Raw genomic sequence first — 18,806 nt, forward strand, 5'->3', positions numbered from 1 at the left:
AGAACACACTTCCAACCTTTGCAGCAAAACTGAACTTGGGAGTTGCCAATGTTTGTGCTTGTTCATTGAACACCAAATAGAAAATTCTCCATACTAAGCTTTATTTTTAAAGATTTATATGGTAGGTTCATTGATAATTTCACAACTGATTTGAGGAAATGGAGCTCCCTGAGTCTTGAGCTAACTTCCACAGGAAAACCTGAGTGGGCTTATGCTGTGTTAGGAAGGAGCTCCACTATCCTCCCAAGCCAGAGCCTTGGAGAGTGATGGGTCACTGGGCTGCAGAGGGAGAGAGAGAGAGCTACAAAAGTGGCATCAGTGTGAGGCTTCTTGTGTCCCCTAACAGGTGAACATATCAATGGCTGAAAAGATACTTGAGACAAATGACTGCCCCAGGTCTCTAGTGCAGAGTTTCCTAGCAAAGGGAGGGCTACAGGGACATCTTGGATTTTACCTATGAGGAACAGTGTGGGAGAGAATGCAGAATGGATGGGGAACTCAAGGGGAACAGCGGGTCTTCTAGATGTCCTTGAAGGCCTTCACGCTCTCAGAGACAAACTGTTGGAAGCTTCTGACTTTGGGGTTTAGTCGGTAGGTGAGCTCGACATCGCGTTCTGGGTTCTTCTGCCAGTAACGACACATGTTGGCTATCCCCTTCGCTTGAGGGATGTTCAGCTTCTCGTAAGCTTCTGGAGTGATCTGTTCAGAGCAAACAGCAAGGGAACGTTAGAATCCACATTCAAAACAATTCTGAAAAGATATTCCTTTACTTTGATGATGACACACGTCCACAGCTCTCATGCCTAAATCCGAAATCCAGCATTCTGTTCTCAGAAGCCGCGAGGTAGCAAAATTGTGGTGATATATGCTGGCCAGTCTGAGATACATCAATCTATTTACATCTTCAATTTCCTCTTTTAGTGGAACCAGTCACATCTTCGATCAAAGTTCCTTCCCCAGAGCCTGCTGTCACCTCACATATGTGAGCCTGCAACTTCTGAGAAACCCATAAAATTCTGGAAGCAACAGTACTTCCAGACCCAAGTGTTTGGGTTAAGGCACTCTGGAGTTCCTCCCTTTGTGTAAAGAGGATGTGTGGAAGAGAGTACAGAAGAGCATTCCTACATGTCTACTTGGGGTTCCCTTGAAAGACTTTTGGGACCTTTCAAACTGTTGACCCTCCAAGTAGTGCACACCACGTACCCCAACTGTGGCCTGACCTGTCCTTCTCAGCAGACTGATGCCCCACCCTTCCTCACTAGCCTTTTTTTACCCAGGTGCCTTGTGACTTCAGGCTTCCACCTCAGCCAGGGAACACTCTCTGTACACCCTAACCTGTCTTGTCACTGTCCATCATATCTACCACTGAATCCCTTCAGACACTAACTACATCACTAACTTTCCCTCAAGTAAACAAAAACTACTTTGATCTGATCCTATATCATCTCCTTATCCCTCAGCGATATTCTGACCTTAGAAACATGGTCCTAACAAAGGTGTGAGAGTGGGGACAGGTATTCCTACCAGGGCCTAAGACACCTGCATCACACGTGACATGACCTGGATTCAGTTTCTGTCTCTGCCTCCTGGTCCAGCTTCCTGTCAGCGTGGGCCCTGGCCTGAGGGAGCTGTGCTGGCCCATGTACCTGGACTCCCACCGTTGACTCGGGTGACCTTTGAGTTCCAGGCTGGAGTCTGGCTCAGTGCCAACAATTGGAACAATTGAGGATTGAAAGCTCCTGCTTTCTTTCCATCTTGCTGTCCCTCCTTCTCTCTCCTTCTTCATCCATCCCTCTGTTTCTCTCTCAACTTCCTTTAGTCTCAACGTAGAAAATGAATTTTAATGTGATAGACACAAACAATTTATGTAAAATGATGCTTGTCACATGCCATTTAGAATAGTGAAAAATGAAGAACCTACATATCAATCAATAGGGGAATGGCAAACTGTGGTACCTAGTCCTTAAGAATATTATACATTTATTAAAATGAATGTATTTTATCTTTTCTGTATTGCTTCAGATATTTTATAACAGAAACTTGAAGTGCAAGAATGGTGGTCCTTGTTAAGAAAATCAAATGAAATTATTGTTTCTGAAGAATTGTACAAACCAGAAAAATGCACTCAAAATAACATTAAAGAGTCAGATATGAAATGGAATATGAATGTAATGCATTAGATATTTATATGTATGAATTTATAATGGGAAAAGATAAGAAGAAAATCATGGAATATTTATTCCTGTATGAAAATGAGCTGTGTGCAATTTATTTTTTCTTTTCTTTGTTGTCTTCACTAAACATTTGTGATTTTTACAGACAATAACTTAGAACCTTTGTGTGTTTATTAATAGAAGGTTCTGTGGGGGAAACATGGAGGATGAGCTTGAGGGTCTTTGGATCATTCTGGTAATTCTAGTAATTCCCTTGTCTCAGGAAAGCAGGGAACTCTTGATCCTGTCCAGTTGAGTCTCACTCTGAGAGCCATGCTCTGCCAGGGTCAGACACATCCTCTCAGCTAGAGCAGAGTTCCTGATGGCCTTGTGTTCTGGCCCTTCCTTCCCTGAGGCAGAAATGGAGGCCCTGGGAGGTGGAGGACATCAGACTTCAAGTCACAGAGCGCCATCTTATGGCAGGCTGCGTCCTCCCCAGCATTAACATAGCAACTAAGACCTTTCCCACTAGAGAAATGGGGGTGGTAATTTCAAGTCACTCTCTTGCTAAAATCAGCATGAACAATTCTGTTCACCCTTAAGACAAAAATAAATAAATAAATAAACCTTCTTAGCAAACAGACCCACACTGGGGAAAACCAAAAGAAAGAAAGAAAGAAACATGAATAAACCTTCTTGCAAAGATTTCATCCATATCACCAGTACAGACTTGTGGAACTGGAGTCCTCTTCAAGTGTCTTCTGACATGCCATGCTCAGCCCTGTCTCAACATATGCAAAGCTCTACAGGAACTTACAAGTTGTGGGATGTTAGCAAACATGTTTCCCCAAGATCAGTCGATGTGTCTTAAGAACCCACCTTTGAATGTCGGATGTCTTTCCCCAAACCCTTGGATAAAATCTCAGCACATTGCTGCATTGTTAGTGCTTCTGCACCGAGGTTTATGGCTTTGCCGATGAACTCTTCTGGAGAATTAAAGATGTTAGAGACGATGACTCCAATGTCAGCAACGGAGATGGCGGGCACTGGTGAATCCTCCATGGGCAGAGCTAGTTTGAGAAAATTTAAAAAGCAAGATTACAACTGTTAACTATGTCACATGCACCAGTCTGAAACAATGAAACACATCCACAGACGGTGGGAAGCATCCATAGAAATCTGTGTGGCTACAGATCCTCATAGAACCAATGGCTCATATGCGAACACACCATGGCCTCTGGATGTTGGCTACAAAGAACAGCTCTTGGCTACAGAGCTGCTGCGTGTAAGTAGAGTCCATTGTATCATCAGACCAGACATCTCTGACGAACATGTCCACTATTCTACTCAGCATCCTTACCAGGCTGTTTCATAGGCGTTCTTAACATCTTACCCGCCCCGCCCCCCCCACCGCCCCCGGCACTCCCAGTGTCTCCCAGGACTCAACCATTACCTAGAGCAACAAGCTTTGTGTCAAAGCAGCCCCACCCTCAATGTTCTGATTCTGAACAGGGGACCCAGCACAGGAGGGGAAAACATTCCTTCTTGTTGCCCAAGAAAGTCAAGTAGAATGGCCAGAAGGCCTAGATGTCATTTTATCCAGAGTTAACTAAAACTGACTCCTGGCTGACTCCTGAACTTGCACAAGCCAACGTGTGAATGCCTGAACATGCAACCCTCTGTAGTGTGGGTCTTTATGAAGTTCTCCACCTTTAAATGAAACCACCTGTGAGGGTACCTGAGTAATCTACTAATCTCCTTAGTGCTTCCTACAGAGCTGAGCCCATAAGAGCCACTCGAATATTGTGTGGTTGAATTGGAGGAGAGAGGCAGAGGAGAGAGTACTGGAAGGAGGAAGAGAGTTGGGAGGGAGGGCAGCAGGTGTCTGGTTGACTTTCCTTGCAACCTCCCACTTACCAAAGGTATAGTAATCTCCATCAGAGGCTTTGGCAGGTTTCAAACCACCATGAAAATTCTCAAAGTAGAATGGCACGCGGATGCTGGTCATGGGGACTCCAATGGACCTGAAGTACTCCTCCACCTCTCCTTTGCCATCGAAGTGGGGCACAGTCAATTTTCCCCCGGATAGCTTATGGATGTACTCCAGGCTGCTGAACACCACGTGCTTCAGACCAAGGCGCTTGGCCACATCTGCCATCAGCTTCCCCTGGGAGACCAAAGTGACACATTCTTGTGGATCCCGCCCTTATTTACAGATTAGAAGGCAGATACTGGGCCCTGTTTCCTTTCTTCCGTTTTTCTTTCTTTCCTTCAGAGAAAGAAAGAAACAGGCCTTTTGCTTTCTTTCTCTCTTTCTTTTTTTCTCTTCTTCTTTCTCTCCATCATTTTCTTCTTTATAAAAATTATTTTATGACACAGTTCAATAGACTGTAGTATTTCCCTTCTTCAGTCCTTAAACCCCCTCTTCTCACTGACTTCTTCTGTATCATCACAATAATATGGTTTCACAAACAGTCATAAGTCCATCATTCTGTCATTTAAGTGTATTGTAGGTGTGGACAATTGCAGAATCGGACATCCTATTGTCAAGATATTTGAACAGTTTCATTGAGCCTGCATCTTTGCTCTGGAAAGTGAGATGCATACTGGATATGATAGTCTCTATTACACAGTTACTGTACGTTCCCTTAAATGCAAAACCATGAAACAAAATCAATAACAGGAAGAAAAATAGAAACATTACAACATGAAGTTAAATATCATGGTAATAAATAACCAATGTGTTGCTGAAGACATAAAAAAGAAAAAAATGACTTTTGAAGAAATGACAGTAAAAACAAAAATGTAAAAACCCATGAATGTAGCAAAAACAGTAATGAGAATGACATCTGTAGAATCGGGGGCTTACAGAAAATAGAGATTTCTCAAATAAGTGAAATAATAATGTATCTCAAGAACTTATTAGAAAAGAAAAAATGAATAGAAAGAAAAAAATGATTTAAAAATCACAACAAAAATAAATGGAATTGAAACTAAAACAATGTAACTTGAAACAAGAAAAAGCAATTTTTAAGAAGATGAACAAAACAAACAATTTTGGGTGGAACCCATAAGATGCCACGTCAATACTATTCTCCCTGTGAGACCAGGTCAATGCATTGAACTGGAAATGTTTTCTCCTGGCTCAGGGCCTGTGAAGCCCAACAGCCTTTTCCTCAGTACACAAAATGGTCCCCAGTGTAGCACTGGTGGGAGTCTCAGCCATGAAATCTACTCTGTTCCCGCATACTCTTGCTTGGGTTCTGCCCCTCTGCTTCCACTTGTGTCAAATCAGGCAAATCAGCAGGATGGGAAGTTCTGTGTCTGGGTTCACCTCCTGAGCTCTTGGTGAATTGGCCTTCCCATCTGGCTGCTGGTGGAGCCCTGAACCTTGATGCCACCCTCTACTAGAGTACCTGATCCCTGCAACACTGCTCCAATGTGTCTGCTGCCTTCCCATGTCCACAGCTCTCCAGGTGCCCCTTTGCCATGGGCATGTCCTCTCTTATTTCCTAGGATCATGTCTTTTGTGCTTCACCCTAGCTAATGATTCTCGATCTGTTTAAACATGTCCTTACCCTATTTCTCCAATTTGATTCTCCAGATGTCTCTCCTCCCTTTCTTGCTGCCTGAATCCACGTGTAGAGGAAGCACATGTGGCTTTGAAATACATTCGTTTATCTTCTGAGAGACTACCACACCACCACCATCATCCCCTATGCTATCTACCATTAAATGTGAGAACTGAGACTCATGAGTGCCATCACTGAAGAATTTCAAATATCCCAGTTCTTGAGGTTTGGATATGTGCCACATAGCATGATCCTCATAATGAAATACACTTTTAGTAAATATCTGATATATAAGCATCTCAAAAGTAGCATTCAAAAGGAATGCTATGAAGTAATCCTCTGATTTACCCATGATGAAGACTTGTCCCATTCCAGGGAGGACAGAAATAGTTAAAGATGATAATGTGAATGGATGCTGTAGAGTCCACATTTGCTAATAAGATGAAATATCTGAAAGTGGAGTACTTTTATGAAGAAAAGAGGCTTAATGAGCTCTTACTTTTAGATGCTCAAGAGCCTGCATCTGTTAAGGCCTTCCTATAGGCAGAGTCCCAGGGTGCAGGAAATCACCCAGCAACACACAGAGAGCAGGTGGGGGACTCCTCTAGGGTTTCTCATTGTGACAAAGCACCAGAAGCCAACAGAGGCTCCATCCTCATGGCTTTTTAAAACCTCCTCAACTCCCAAAGCCCCACTACCATCACCAGAGCTAGACTAAGCTTTCAGCATCTTTACATTTCACAATGGGATGAACTTGAGCACCTGCACACCTAGGGAACACATTCCAGGCACAGCAGGCTCAAAGGGGCAGGAGGACACAGACAGCTGCTCACCTGACGCACTTCCCTCTCTTGGTCGAGATATTCCCAAAAGTTGGTCACCAGGAAGGCTCCATAGACACCTTTTAAAGCTGCCACTAAAGATGCTTCGTCATCCAGATCACATTTCACCACCTCAGCACCAAGATCCTTGAGCGCCAGGGCACTGGGTTTAGTTACGTCTCTGGTCAATGCCCTCACTGCAAAATGTTTGGCGTCCAAAAGTGCCCTGACCACAGGGCCCCCCTGAGCACCTGCAGGTGAGGGAGAAAAGAAACATGGGAGGAATCAGGGGGGATGTTCATTAGCGGGCTTTGTGTAGGAAGGCCCTGTTTCGGAGCAGACTTGGAATGGTACCTCCCTCAGGAGATATTACCTGGTTCTTTAGGAAGCCCACAGCATTCACACTGGCTTCTTAAAGCCTCTTCATATGTACCATAGCTGAATGCCATGAGGTAGAGTTGCCTTGTCACATGCAGATGTGTTAGCTCTGAAGACTGAAGTTACATGTTGATGGTTAAGAGTAGATAATTCATCTAATTATTGTGTATAAGAGGTGTGTTGGTAGGAGGCCTTTAAGTCATGCAAGTGGGCTAACGAGCCATTACAGATGGTCATCATGAGACCATTGACTTTTTGAGTTCCAGTTTGGCCTAGTTGGCTTTATCTGGTCTAACAATGTGATTGTGCATGTGCATCCACTGTGTCCGGCATGTAGTAGGTGCAAGTTCTAGCACCGCCTGATAATATTTCTAATTCCAAAGTATAAATTTCCCAAGAAGAAAACAACATTTTCAAAAGTGGTAGATAATATAGCAGAAATAGCTTCACAATATAAACAAGAATTGGTCCAGAATTAGGTGAAAAATTAAAAAATGCAAAGCAGAGAGAAAGCTAAAGGTATTATGGTGAGATCAAGCTAAGGGTATTCCAATGGAGGAAGAAATGATCAAAGGCAATACGTTCTGAACTTTCTAATTGAGGAGTCACTGAGTGCCTGACACAATGACACATCCAGCTTGTCACTTTCAATTTCAAAACACTGAGGATGACACAGGATGCTAACTCCTGGAGGAGAAATGTGGGATGGGGTGTAGATTTGGACTAAGGGTTAAGATTCTACTTAGGACATCCATGTCTCATGTTGGAGTACCTGGTTCAAGGTCCAGCTCTGGCTCCTGACACCAGCTTCCTGCTAGTGAGCACATGCATTCCCCAAGGACTCCATTCAGACTGGATTAGTATCCAACCTAATGATCTTGTTTCACCTGATCATTTCATTAAAGACCCTGTCTCCAAAACCAGTTCCCTTTTGAAGCACTGAGAGTGAAGACTTCGATAAAGGAATTCGGGGGGAGAAGGACCGAGACTTTTATGATTATTTCCTTGCACCATTAATCCCCACCTCAAAGCCAGGCACTCTGTAAGATCAGAGATTCTTCATGCTTATTTCAAAGTCATGGACCCGGACACCTGGCACAGTGTAAGTTCTCAATGCTTCCTGTCACCTGAATGAATGAATGAAGCAAGGAAGTAGAAACATTGAAACCTCTGTGCTTTTAGCTCTGGGCTTTGGAGAAGGCCAGTCTTGCTGGGCCCAACATGAGATGAAGAAGCAAATAATATAGACCAACAACAAAGTGTAAGAGTCCCTGGGCTGTGTGGTCATCAAGGCCTGCAGGTGCAGTGGAATCTATAAGAATACTGCAGGAAGAGCACATGCTACAGAACAGATCCTCCTTCACAGTGCACTGCTGTGTATGCTAAGAAGTATTCTCCCAGTACTGTGGATCATCCACTCCTCAAAGAATCAGAGCCCAAAGAAGCTTGAACATCTCTGAACGTGAAACATGAAAATAAATGTGTAAAATCTAGTGTTGGTTTGTGTGCTGGGTCTAGTGGTTAAACTGCCATGTGGGACACCCACATCCCACATCAGAGTGCCTAGTTTTGAGTTCTTGCCCTGCACCTGTTTCCAGCTTCCTGGGAGTGTACACCCTGGGAGGCAGTGTGGTGGCTCAAGTACTTGAATTCCTGCCCACCACAAGGGAGACCCACGTTGAATTCACAGGTCCTGGATTTGCCTGGAAGAGCACTGGCTGTTGTGGGCATCCACAGAGTAAACAAGCAAGTGTGAAATCCTCTCTGTGTCACTAACTTGAAAATTAGAAAACAACAATATGCATACTTTAAAATTGCACAAAAGGTCCAGGAAGTATATGGAAGCCTGCTACTGATGAGTATGTAAATCTCTGAAGATACTTTAGGAAGAAGAAAGTTTAAATTGGAAAAAATACATAACAGAGTGGATAGCAGATATTGTCTACAATGCCTTCATCCTTTATTGGCAGTGGTTTAAGTCATGACTTTCCCACTTCTTTTTTTTTTTTCTGACAATCTTTACATAGTTAATTAGGATAAAAAGCTTCAAGGGCTACAGGAAAATGGGTAAGAGATTTTCCCACGTCTGATCAAGCTCACTACTAAAGTGACTAGGAAAGCCGCAAACCATGCCCCAATACCCAAGGAGGGACCCAGAAGAGGCTCCTGGTTCCTGTGATTGGACTGGTTCAGCTTGAGCTGTTGCAGTCATTAATGAGTGAACCAGCAGAGGAAATCCTTCCTCTGTCTCACCTTGTCTCTCTATAAATCTGCCTTTTGGATAAAAAGTGCAGGAACGCATACTTAGACTACAGTCTTTCCAGAACTTAGGAAAACCAACTGAATCAACCCACATAATTCATTCCCTGATAGAGAGATATAATTCTTGACCCACGGAGATAATTTCTGAGAAAAACAGTCAAATCACCTTGTCCCACACGGCATCAACGACTCAAGCACTCAGGATGTTTCTTAATTCCCTACAAAGCACTTTCTTCAAGCCATACTCTCAAGCTCTGAGGATAAAAACAGTGAGACAGGAGGAATAGCAGAGTGGGCATACACTTGAAAAGACTTTCCTACCTGTTGCTCCAAACACGGCAATCACTTTCTTGCTGGCCATGTTCCCAGATGAAGAAGCAGTTGCAGCAAAGCTTTCCTCAGTAGAACAACATCAGCGGCAATACAGCTTTGCTTCTTGCGTGAGAATTATAAAGAGCTTCTGATAACCACACCCCTGATATTGCCCCTCCTGTAAACTTACCTTGTAGCTGCCAACTGGAGTAGTCATTGTGACTCTGCAGTTTTCTAAATGATACTTTTTCCTTTCATTGATTCCACATGGTGTCTCAACAGGGTAATCATGAGTCTGCAGCACTGGCATCCCAAAGGGGTAACAGTTCTACTCCCTATTGCTCCACTTTCCACCCTCAGAAATCAGCAGAGGATGCCTCTTGTCCTTAGGCTCCCAACCCACAAGGGAGACCTGGAAGACCCTCCAGGTTCCTGGCTTCAGATCAGCTCAGTCCAGGCTTAGCCACAATCTGGGGAGTAAATCACCAGATGAAAGATCTCTAATTGTCCACTTTCCCTTCTCTCACCAGATGTGCCTTTCAAACAAAAAATAAACATTTTAAAAGAAAAAAGAAAACACATATTGAGTGCCTTTTGTATGCAAGAATTTGAATTTGAGATCTTATGCTCTGCATCATTTCTGGAAGCAAAACTCAAGAATGAATAAGACGGCAGTACTGAGGAATGGCAGAGGGAACGGAAAGATGCAGAACTCAGCCTGGGGATGCAAAGGAGGGTTATCCAGAGGGAGTAATGGTGGGACTGGCCTGAAGTTGCCAGGAGTCACTCAGTCAGTGATCAGAAACTACTGGAGGTGACAAGCAGGGCAATCATAACACCAGGCTCATGATGGCTGTGACAATGTTATATGAATGGCAGGAAGGAGATACACAGAAGGTCTGGTAGGCTTTGGTTTATCCCAGCAGTCACAGTAGATTGTATATGATTTCATGGCCACAGTATGATGGCTGAGTAGAAATATGTCAGTTGCAGAAGCAGAGACACTCCTAAAGAGACTGAAGAAATGACCAATTGGAAAAATTTTGAAGGCTTAAGTGGAGATGGTGTTAGTAGTTGAGCTGTATCCCGCCCCCCCGACCAAAATTCTCATTGAAGTCCTCATGTTGCCAGAGACAGAGATTATTGTCTCCCCATGAGAAAACAAAACAGATGTGTGACTGAGATCAGCAGTGAGTAAGCTAGCAATGTTTGATGAAAAGAATACACTTGCCAGGACAAGTGAGCCACTCAACACAGAATGCAGAGCCCAGTTTGCATCTACATCATTTATTTCATGTATTTATGACAAGCACCTGGCTCTCCCTGGCATGAGTACCTGGCTTCCACCTGTGCGGGTGGAATCCTATGGACATGGGAGTGTAGGCTTACAGAGGACTTGGGGTTGGCACTGGTGGAGGTGTGCAGAGACATGGAGGTTCCTACCCAGGCCGACAGAACAAGCCTGGGGATTTCCACACACACTTGATTCTGAGCGGGGCAATGGTGAGGTTTTGGAGAGAGGCCTAGGTTAGCATGCTGGCATGGTGTGCTGGTGGACCAGCTTGGAGAACTGTGAACGTGCTTGGGCCTTGAATGTGTGGAGGGGTAGGATCTCAGGCCAGCATGCATGCCAGAGGACTGGGTCTGGGGACCCGTCTATGAGCTTGGGTCCTGATGGGTGGGCAGAACTTCAGGCCAGAATGCCACCCCACTGGGATATTTGGCTTGGAAAAATGGAGCTAGGAACTCCAAACTCCCAGGAATGGAGACTTTGAATTGCTCAGGGAAAGGGGCACGAGGATGTGTGGGAGGGAGAACAGCTGAGGGAGTTACAGATGAGGAATGACTTCTGTAGTACTTCCATCAACAAAGCAGGTAAGCAAGAGGGCTGAGACTGACCTGTTTTGAGGAGGGAAGTTGGAGGACCTTTATGGGTCAGAACAATGCACATGCCCATGTGGGAGACCTGAGCTGGGCTAGTTAGCATTGACTACTGCCAATCACCACACAGAAACAAGAAGAAGAAAAGGAAACTTGGAAACATTGGTCTCACTCAGGTTCCCCTATTCCTCGACCCTTCCCACTCTAATCAGTGTTTCACATGGGCATGCATCCTTCTCAATTACATAATCATCATCAAAACTAAAAATTAAAAAAGATGTATTCATCTATATCTATTCCAATTTATTTGTTTGAAAAGTGAAGTTACAGCTAGGGAGAGAGAAAGTGAGAATTCTTCCATCCACTAGTTCACTCAATATGTGGGTGAAATGGCTGAGGCTGATCCGGGCTGAAGATGGTAACCTAATCTGGGTCTCTTATGTGTGGCAGAGACCCAGCTCCTTGGATTCTATAATCTGCTTTTTTTTTTCAGGTGCATTAGCTGGGATCTGGACCACAGACATTTCAGGTCAGGGCTGGAACATGTACTGTTATATGGGATGTGGATGTCTCAACCAATGATTTCTCCCACTGTGCTCCAATACTAGCCCCAGGCTGGGGTTTTGATGGGTTTAGAACACAGCTTTTCATTCTATTTTTCCCCTGCCCATTCACTTCTTGTTAAAGAGATTTCCAATCATGACATTTATAAAGTCCTTTTAAGGTTTTATCAGCACAATGTTATTGGACCAAATAAGCATCCTATAACTAGTCTTGAAATTTCTCTTGGGATTTCACAGTAGGGCCAAGGTGGAAGAACCAAGGCTTTTTACAAGGATATTGTATATGACCAGGACTTTTTTGTTAAAATGATTTTAAATTTTCTCTTAAAAGAGTAAGAGAGAGAGAGAGAGAGAAAGAGAGAGAGAGAGAGAGAGAGAAAGAGAATCTTCCATTTGCTTCTTCATTCTCTAAGTAGCTACAAGGGATGGATGTAGGCCTGCCCACAGCTGGAAGCTAGGAGCTTCTTCCAGGTCTCCCATGTGGGTTCAGGGGCCCAAGACATCAGCCAACTTCTGCTGCTTTTCCAACACAATAATTGTATCTGAGTGAAGCAGCGGGTACTACAAATGATTCCCTATGGAATCACACTGTTGATGGTATATTAGCCTGGACCTTTGATGCAGAAATGCTGGACTGCTTTAAGACCAATTCAAAGGCTTCAAAAATCCACCAAAATTCCCATTTGTATTTTCTACAGCCCTTCTCACGTGCAAAGGCTAGTGTCCACAGATCACAGTCTCCTTCACTCTCCTAAACCAGATCAGATTTTGGACTGCGGTGACCCTGCTAAAAACAGACCTTAGACATGCTAATAGTTGTCTGAGGGGTGTCTTCAACATGTCCAAAATCAATGCTGTTTTAAGTCCATCAAGCTGGACAGATACGAAACCATATTAAATGTTCTTCATTAAAGCGTGACAAATTCAGGACCAAACTAAAAGAAGTAGAAATGCTGGCACATGAACCTGTTGCCTTTGAGACTAGGGGGTAGCAGTTTCATGAGAGTGCAAGCTTACAGAGGTCTTGGGGAATGGTGCTGGCAGGGGCATGCAGGGACCTGGGGCCTGATGTCCATGCAACCAGGTGAGCCTGGGGATTTCTGCACATGTTTGGTCCCAGCAAGGATTGAGGGGGGAGAAGGGGAGAACCCTAGGTAGGCATGCTGGCATGGTGAGCTGCAAAAATGGCCTCGGGTATTGACTGGGTGGAATAGGTTCCCAGGATAGCACAAATACCAGGTCCCTAGTGGACAGGCAGAACACTAGGCCACACACCACGATACTGGAAGACTGGTCTTGTGAAGACTAGGCTGGGGAATGCATGTGCTCCCTGTTGCAGGGACTGTGAATTTCTCAGGGAAGGGGGTAAAGGAATGTGTAGGAGGAGGGACCACTGAGGGAGTATGTTGCAAGTGAAGAATGAGTTTTAGAAGGCTTCCATCAACAAAGCCACTGTACTTGCAGGAAAGCAAGGGGGCTGAGACCAAGCAGTTTGGAGAGGAGAGGCTGGAGGACCTTTGTGGGTTAGACCAACACCCATACCCAAGTGGGAGATATGAGCTAGGGTAATTAACAGACTACCACCCACCAGCACATACACAAATTAGGGCTGGGGCCTACATGGCAAGGCTGGATCACAGTATCCACCAGTGAGTATTGGAACAGATGACACGTAGTACTACTCTGGACCCTGATGCTAACCAGCATGTGAGACAACCAGGAACGGGGACAAAGTCTCTGGTGGATGTGTGGGTCTACTTTCATGGAATGGCAACATCTGCCTGCTTTCTCAAGAGCTTTGGTAATGATTGGCTTTGCTCTGACACCAGGTGCCTTTAGCTCATGCTGAGAAAGTAATACAGGGCCTGGTCCTTTCCATGCACGAGTGAGTTGACACTTCAGGAACCGTCCTTCAGGGATACATATCCACTGAACAGGATAGCATACTGGCCTAATTGAAGTCAATGGCCTTGGACTGAGAGTGAGTTAATGACTGGGCTGGCACCTTGGCATGGTAGGATAAGCTTCTGCCTGCATTGTCAGCATCCCATTAGTTACCAATTCATATCTTGGCTGCTCCACTACCAATCTAGCTCTCTGCTTACTGTCTCTGAAAGGTTTGAGCTCCTGTGCTTATAGGTCTGGGGGTATGCCAGCCTATGAGCCATTGAAAAGCTCACCATAGTGTGATTACTTACTCATCAGCCCCAATTTTCCTGTGTGCCAATTGCACTCCTCTTTATCCACAGTACCTGACACATATTAGTTGATGAAGGAATGTGCAGGTTAAAAGAGGAGGAAAAAGATTGATTGAGCACATAAGAAAAGATTAACAGGGTCCACCATTGAGGAATAGTGGGTAAAACTGCTACTCATAGCACTGGCATTAAAGGGACTCAAGGGAATCCTGACTCAAGATTGAAACTCAAGATAGACCAGTTACTTATCGCAGCTGTGAATTACACTCAGTGGGCCAGCGATGATCCCAGGCAGCCGTAGGGTTTCTGACTCCAGAGGCTCAAAAGTTCATCTTGGGAAGGACACAAAGTGACACTCCTGTTTCCAAGACCATCCTGGACCATGAGCACACCCTGACTGTCAGAGAGTTGCATTCTCAAATACCAAAACTCACTTACCTAGGGATCAGTTATTATGACAAAAGAATGTTCTACTTTAGACCCTGCCACCTTTCTACCCAAAGTCATGGATAAAGCACTTTTCTCTTATGAAGGGACACCCACGGTGCTTTGGGTCTCTCTCACACACTTGTCAGCTAAACACAACCCTAGCCCAGATTGGGAATTATCTATGGACAGCAGGTCCCTGGCAAAAGAAGGAGCAAATGCATCATCAAGAAAGGAAAAACCCTCAGCATTGATTCAATAGATCTTTGAGGGAGAAAAAATGGTCTGAGACAGCCAGGCAGGAGACAAATGGTACAAAGTGTGTCTGAAAAGTCATCCTAAACTAGGTTGCTACAGAGTTTACCCATTCTGAAGATTGGCAGATGAATGGCATCCATATACCAGAGGTAAAATACATAGGGTTATGGGCTGCCCGCATCGTGCCACCTTAGTGACCCTGTGTGGCTGGCTCTTGGGCCCTGGGGTTGCTGGCTGGCAGGAGGCCAAGGGGATATCACAGGCAGGGGTGTGGGGACCTGGAGGCTCATGTCCAGGAAGGTGGTGAGAGCCTGAGGATTTTCCCATGCCTTGGTCCCTGATGGGGTTGGAGAAGGCAAGCCCCAAGTTAGCATGCTGGCTTGGTGTGCTGGTGGACTGAGCCTGGGGAACTTTGAATGGGCTGGGACCTGTAGGTGTGGAAGAGGAGGTTCCAAGGCCAGCACACATGCCAGGTGCCTGGGACTTGAGAGGCGGGCAGTGCTCCAGGCAACACACTACTCCATGGGAAGACTGGGTTTGGGGGACTGGGCTGGGAACTCATGTGCTCCGGGTGTAGGGACTATGGATTTCCTAGATAAGGAGGTAAGGGGATGTGTGGGAGGGAGGAGCACTGAGGGAGTATGCTGCAGGTGAGGAATGTCTCCTGGAGGACTTCCACTGACAAGGCCACTGTACTTGCAGGAAAGCGAGGGGGCTGAGACCAAACAGTTGGAAGGGAGATGCCAGAGGGCCTTTATGGGTCAGACCAATACACCCAGCCACATGGGAGACCTGAGCTTGGCCAGGTAGCATGGGACACCACCAACCACCACCTACAGGCACACACTAAAGTTAGGGCTGGGGGCCTCCCTGGCAGAACTAGATCACAGCACCTGCCAGTGAGTGTCGGAACAAGGGATGGTAAATATTGGGCAGGACCATGACACTAACCAGCCCTTGAGATAACCAAGTCTTGTGTCAGATTCTGTGGGGAATATGTGGCCCACCCCTGTGGAACTACAATTTCTGCTTGTTTGCTTACTAGCTAGGGAGATTGAGAGGCTGAGCTAGACTTGATCACAGAACCTCAGACACTCACGGGTACTGGGTTGGGAACATGCCAAACAGATGGAGGCTGCAGCATGCACAGATGTACCCGAGAGTAGGGTGTGGGGTTGGCTGGACCTCAGCAACCACCAGCTCATACAAAGGTCAGGACACGTGGTAGACTATGCTGGATAAGAGCCTAGCACCTGCTGGCACATGTGAGATCTGGGTCTAGCAGGGAGCTTGATGAAGGAACTTGGGTAACTCCCCTGGCGGGCCCGTGCTCCCACTGGTGAGCGTACGATTCAGACCTGGGTGTTGGTCAGGCCAGGCAAGGTAGCTCCACCCACCAGCAAGTATGTGAGTTGGTTCTGGAGGGGCACACATGCCAGGCCCTGGCAGACATGATCATTGAATCAGAGATGAAAAAGGGTATATAACAATGGGTGCCTGGTGCTGGCACAATGGCGCACTGGCTAATCTTGCACCTCCAAACACAAGCATCCCACATAGGAGCAGGTTCATTTCCTGGCTGCTCCACTTTGATGCAGCTCCATGCTTATGGCCTGGGAAAGCAGCGGAGGATGGCCCAAGTCTTTGAACCCCTGCACCAATGTGGGAGACCCAGAAGAAACTCTTGGCTTAGGATTGGCTCAACTTCAGCCATTGCAGCCATGTGGGGAGTGTACCAGCAGATGGAAGATGCTTCTCTCCATCTCTCCTTCTCTTTGTAAATCAGCCTTTCCAATAAAAAAGTGAATCTTTGAAAAGTTATTAAAATAAAAAAGTAACAGCAGTCAGCTTCACAGGTGCCCTGTCCTGAGTTAACACTAAGGAGATTCTTGCAAGAGTCAGGGCTTAGGGCAGGCAAGGCCAGGTCAGGCTGCAGCACCTACCATTTGACATGACAGCCAGAGCTGGATATGGCCCAGGGTGGGCTAGGCTGCAGCATCTGCCAGCAAATGCCAAGAGTAGGGGGTAGACCTTGCCAGGATGGGCTGCTGGCATGTGCAAAATGTGGGCTGGGCTCGGGCCCGGAAGGTAAATTTTGGGGACTGCCCTGCTAGGCTGCGGCTCCTGCTGATGAGTCTGACAGATCAGGCTGGGCAAGGCTACAACACTCACTCGACTCCCTGTAGACTAGATATGGAGCCTGGTTGGACTGGACTAGGCCACAGATGCCAACTGAAACAACGTAGATGTCAGTTGAAAGAGGAATGGCTAAAAAAAACTGTGGTACATTTACTCCATGGAATACTGCACATTCGTCAAAGTAAATGAAATTCCAGCATTTGCAATGAAATGGTCCCAACTTGATACCATTATGCTCAGTCAAATAAGCCAATTCCAAAAGGACAAATATCGCATGTTCTGTTTTTATAAAGCAACATTCATGCAACATATAATACAAACATACATATATGAACAAGCATATACATAAGTTCCCATAGATAAAGAGAATAATGCACACTTGTATGCCATAGGTGATAATATGTTGCAGTAGGTGTTTCCTCCAGAATAAAAGGAGGACTCTCAATGAAACAGTTAAATGTACCTTTGCTTATGATATTAGAATTTTTAACCTTTGTCTATCCCTGCAATTCCATGTGCACAAAATAGCAGGATGTTAAACTTGTAACTATTACCAAAGGACTATACCAACATAATAATATGGAGGAAAATGGTAGGAAGGTAAATTAGGGAGTGTGCAAGGGTAGTGAAAGAGGGGGAATCCTTACACCTACAAAACTCTATCATGGAAAATAAAAATACCAACTAAAAAAGAAAAACCCTGAAACGTCCATTGGTTCATCCTACCGTTCTGAGGACTTAGAGTACAGATTACAGTGAAGATTAAAATCTACCCAGTGCCTCTGTTATGTCCTGGGTCACCTGAAACTGACAGGTTAGGCCATTGTTACTTTGCAAGGAACAGGGGACTGCAAAGTATATAGGATAATATACTATGGTCTCTCTGTTGCTCTGTTGCATATTCAGACTTACAACCAGTGCCTCAATCCATGACCATCTATGTTTTACTCCCTGGTATATGGGCTCATCTATATGCCAATATTAAGCAGCTGAGTAAACGTCATTGCAGCCGAGTTTTAGGATGTCTCTTGGGTAGACCTCACACCTCATGTGGGCATCTTAAAATTTTTTTCTCCCTCAGAGATATTTTCGGCCAATGTCAAGGTATTTGTTTGTTTTTTTTTGTTTGTTTGTTTCAGAGTGATGTACTTGACCCTTCTTTCTCCAGGACCAGCAATTTGTGATAACTCAATCTGGGTTAGGGGATGGGTTTATCTAACAAATCAGAGCAAGGGTCTCCCCAAAATGTCAATGTGTGTTCACAAGAGAGAAGAACTCCTTCCATCTCATCCGCGAGAATGGTGTCAAGGCTTTAGGTAGAGCAGTTTTCTCCTAAACAGGATTCCCATTTGAGAATGCAGCTCTCTGACAACCAGAGATGCTTTCATGGTCCAGCACACTCTTGAAATCATGAGGTGTGAAAGTGTAAGAGCCATTCTGAAGGTGAACTTCTGAGCCTATGGGCTAGAATCCATACAACTGCCAGGGCTCTCAGGCAGGCTGACCATGCCTTAGCTACTGAATGTAATTCACAGTTGAGATAAGTTACTGCCTTATCTTGAGTTCCAATCTTGAGACAGGACTTGGAACTACTTCCCTTTGAAACTGGAGTAGCGTCAGTTACTGGGCCAAAAGGCTGACCCCAGTTTTTCTGTTCTTATGTGCTTGACCAATCTTGCCTACTATTTTAAATATCCATATGCTGGTCACTTATTTTGTGGCAGGCACTGGGGATAAAGAGAGGTGCAAGTGGCTTACAATCAAATGAAGGCTAGTGAAAATAAATTATAATTTGATGTAGAAAACAACAAAGCCGAAACACACAACAGTCCATGCGGATCCC

At 45.2% G+C, this 18,806-nt stretch overlaps 1 protein-coding gene across 1 annotated transcript; it reads right to left on the minus strand.

Annotated features, from left to right (window-relative positions):
- Window positions 1-342: 342 nt before the first annotated feature.
- LOC121171109 (nmrA-like family domain-containing protein 1) lies at window positions 343-9,547 on the minus strand. Its single transcript, XM_041002585.1, has 5 exons — window positions 9,508-9,547; window positions 6,559-6,797; window positions 4,071-4,320; window positions 3,033-3,223; window positions 343-699 (listed from the first exon to the last, which is right to left on the minus strand). The coding sequence occupies exons 1-5, from the start codon at window positions 9,545-9,547 to the stop codon at window positions 520-522; spliced, it is 900 nt and encodes a 299-aa protein (XP_040858519.1). The 3' UTR covers window positions 343-519.
- Window positions 9,548-18,806: the final 9,259 nt, after the last annotated feature.

Source organism: Ochotona curzoniae, unplaced genomic scaffold (assembly GCF_017591425.1).
Source record: "Ochotona curzoniae isolate NIBS_2020 unplaced genomic scaffold, NIBS_Ocur_1.0 scaffold_2587, whole genome shotgun sequence".
In the NCBI taxonomy this organism is placed as follows: domain Eukaryota; kingdom Metazoa; phylum Chordata; class Mammalia; order Lagomorpha; family Ochotonidae; genus Ochotona; species Ochotona curzoniae.

What these genes read in the sequence shown, in the direction of transcription:
- LOC121171109 (XM_041002585.1), bottom strand. Translation starts at nt 9,547, where the DNA reads ATGGCCAGCAAGAAAGTGATTGCCGTGTTTGGAGCAACAG. An exon ending in TGCCGTGTTTGGAGCAACAG is followed by an intron (nt 6,798 to 9,507) that starts GTAGGAAAGTCT and finishes CCTCACCTGCAG; the next exon opens with GTGCTCAGGGGGGCCCTGTG. An exon ending in TGGAGATTACTATACCTTTG is followed by an intron (nt 3,224 to 4,070) that starts GTAAGTGGGAGG and finishes TTCTCAAACTAG; the next exon opens with CTCTGCCCATGGAGGATTCA.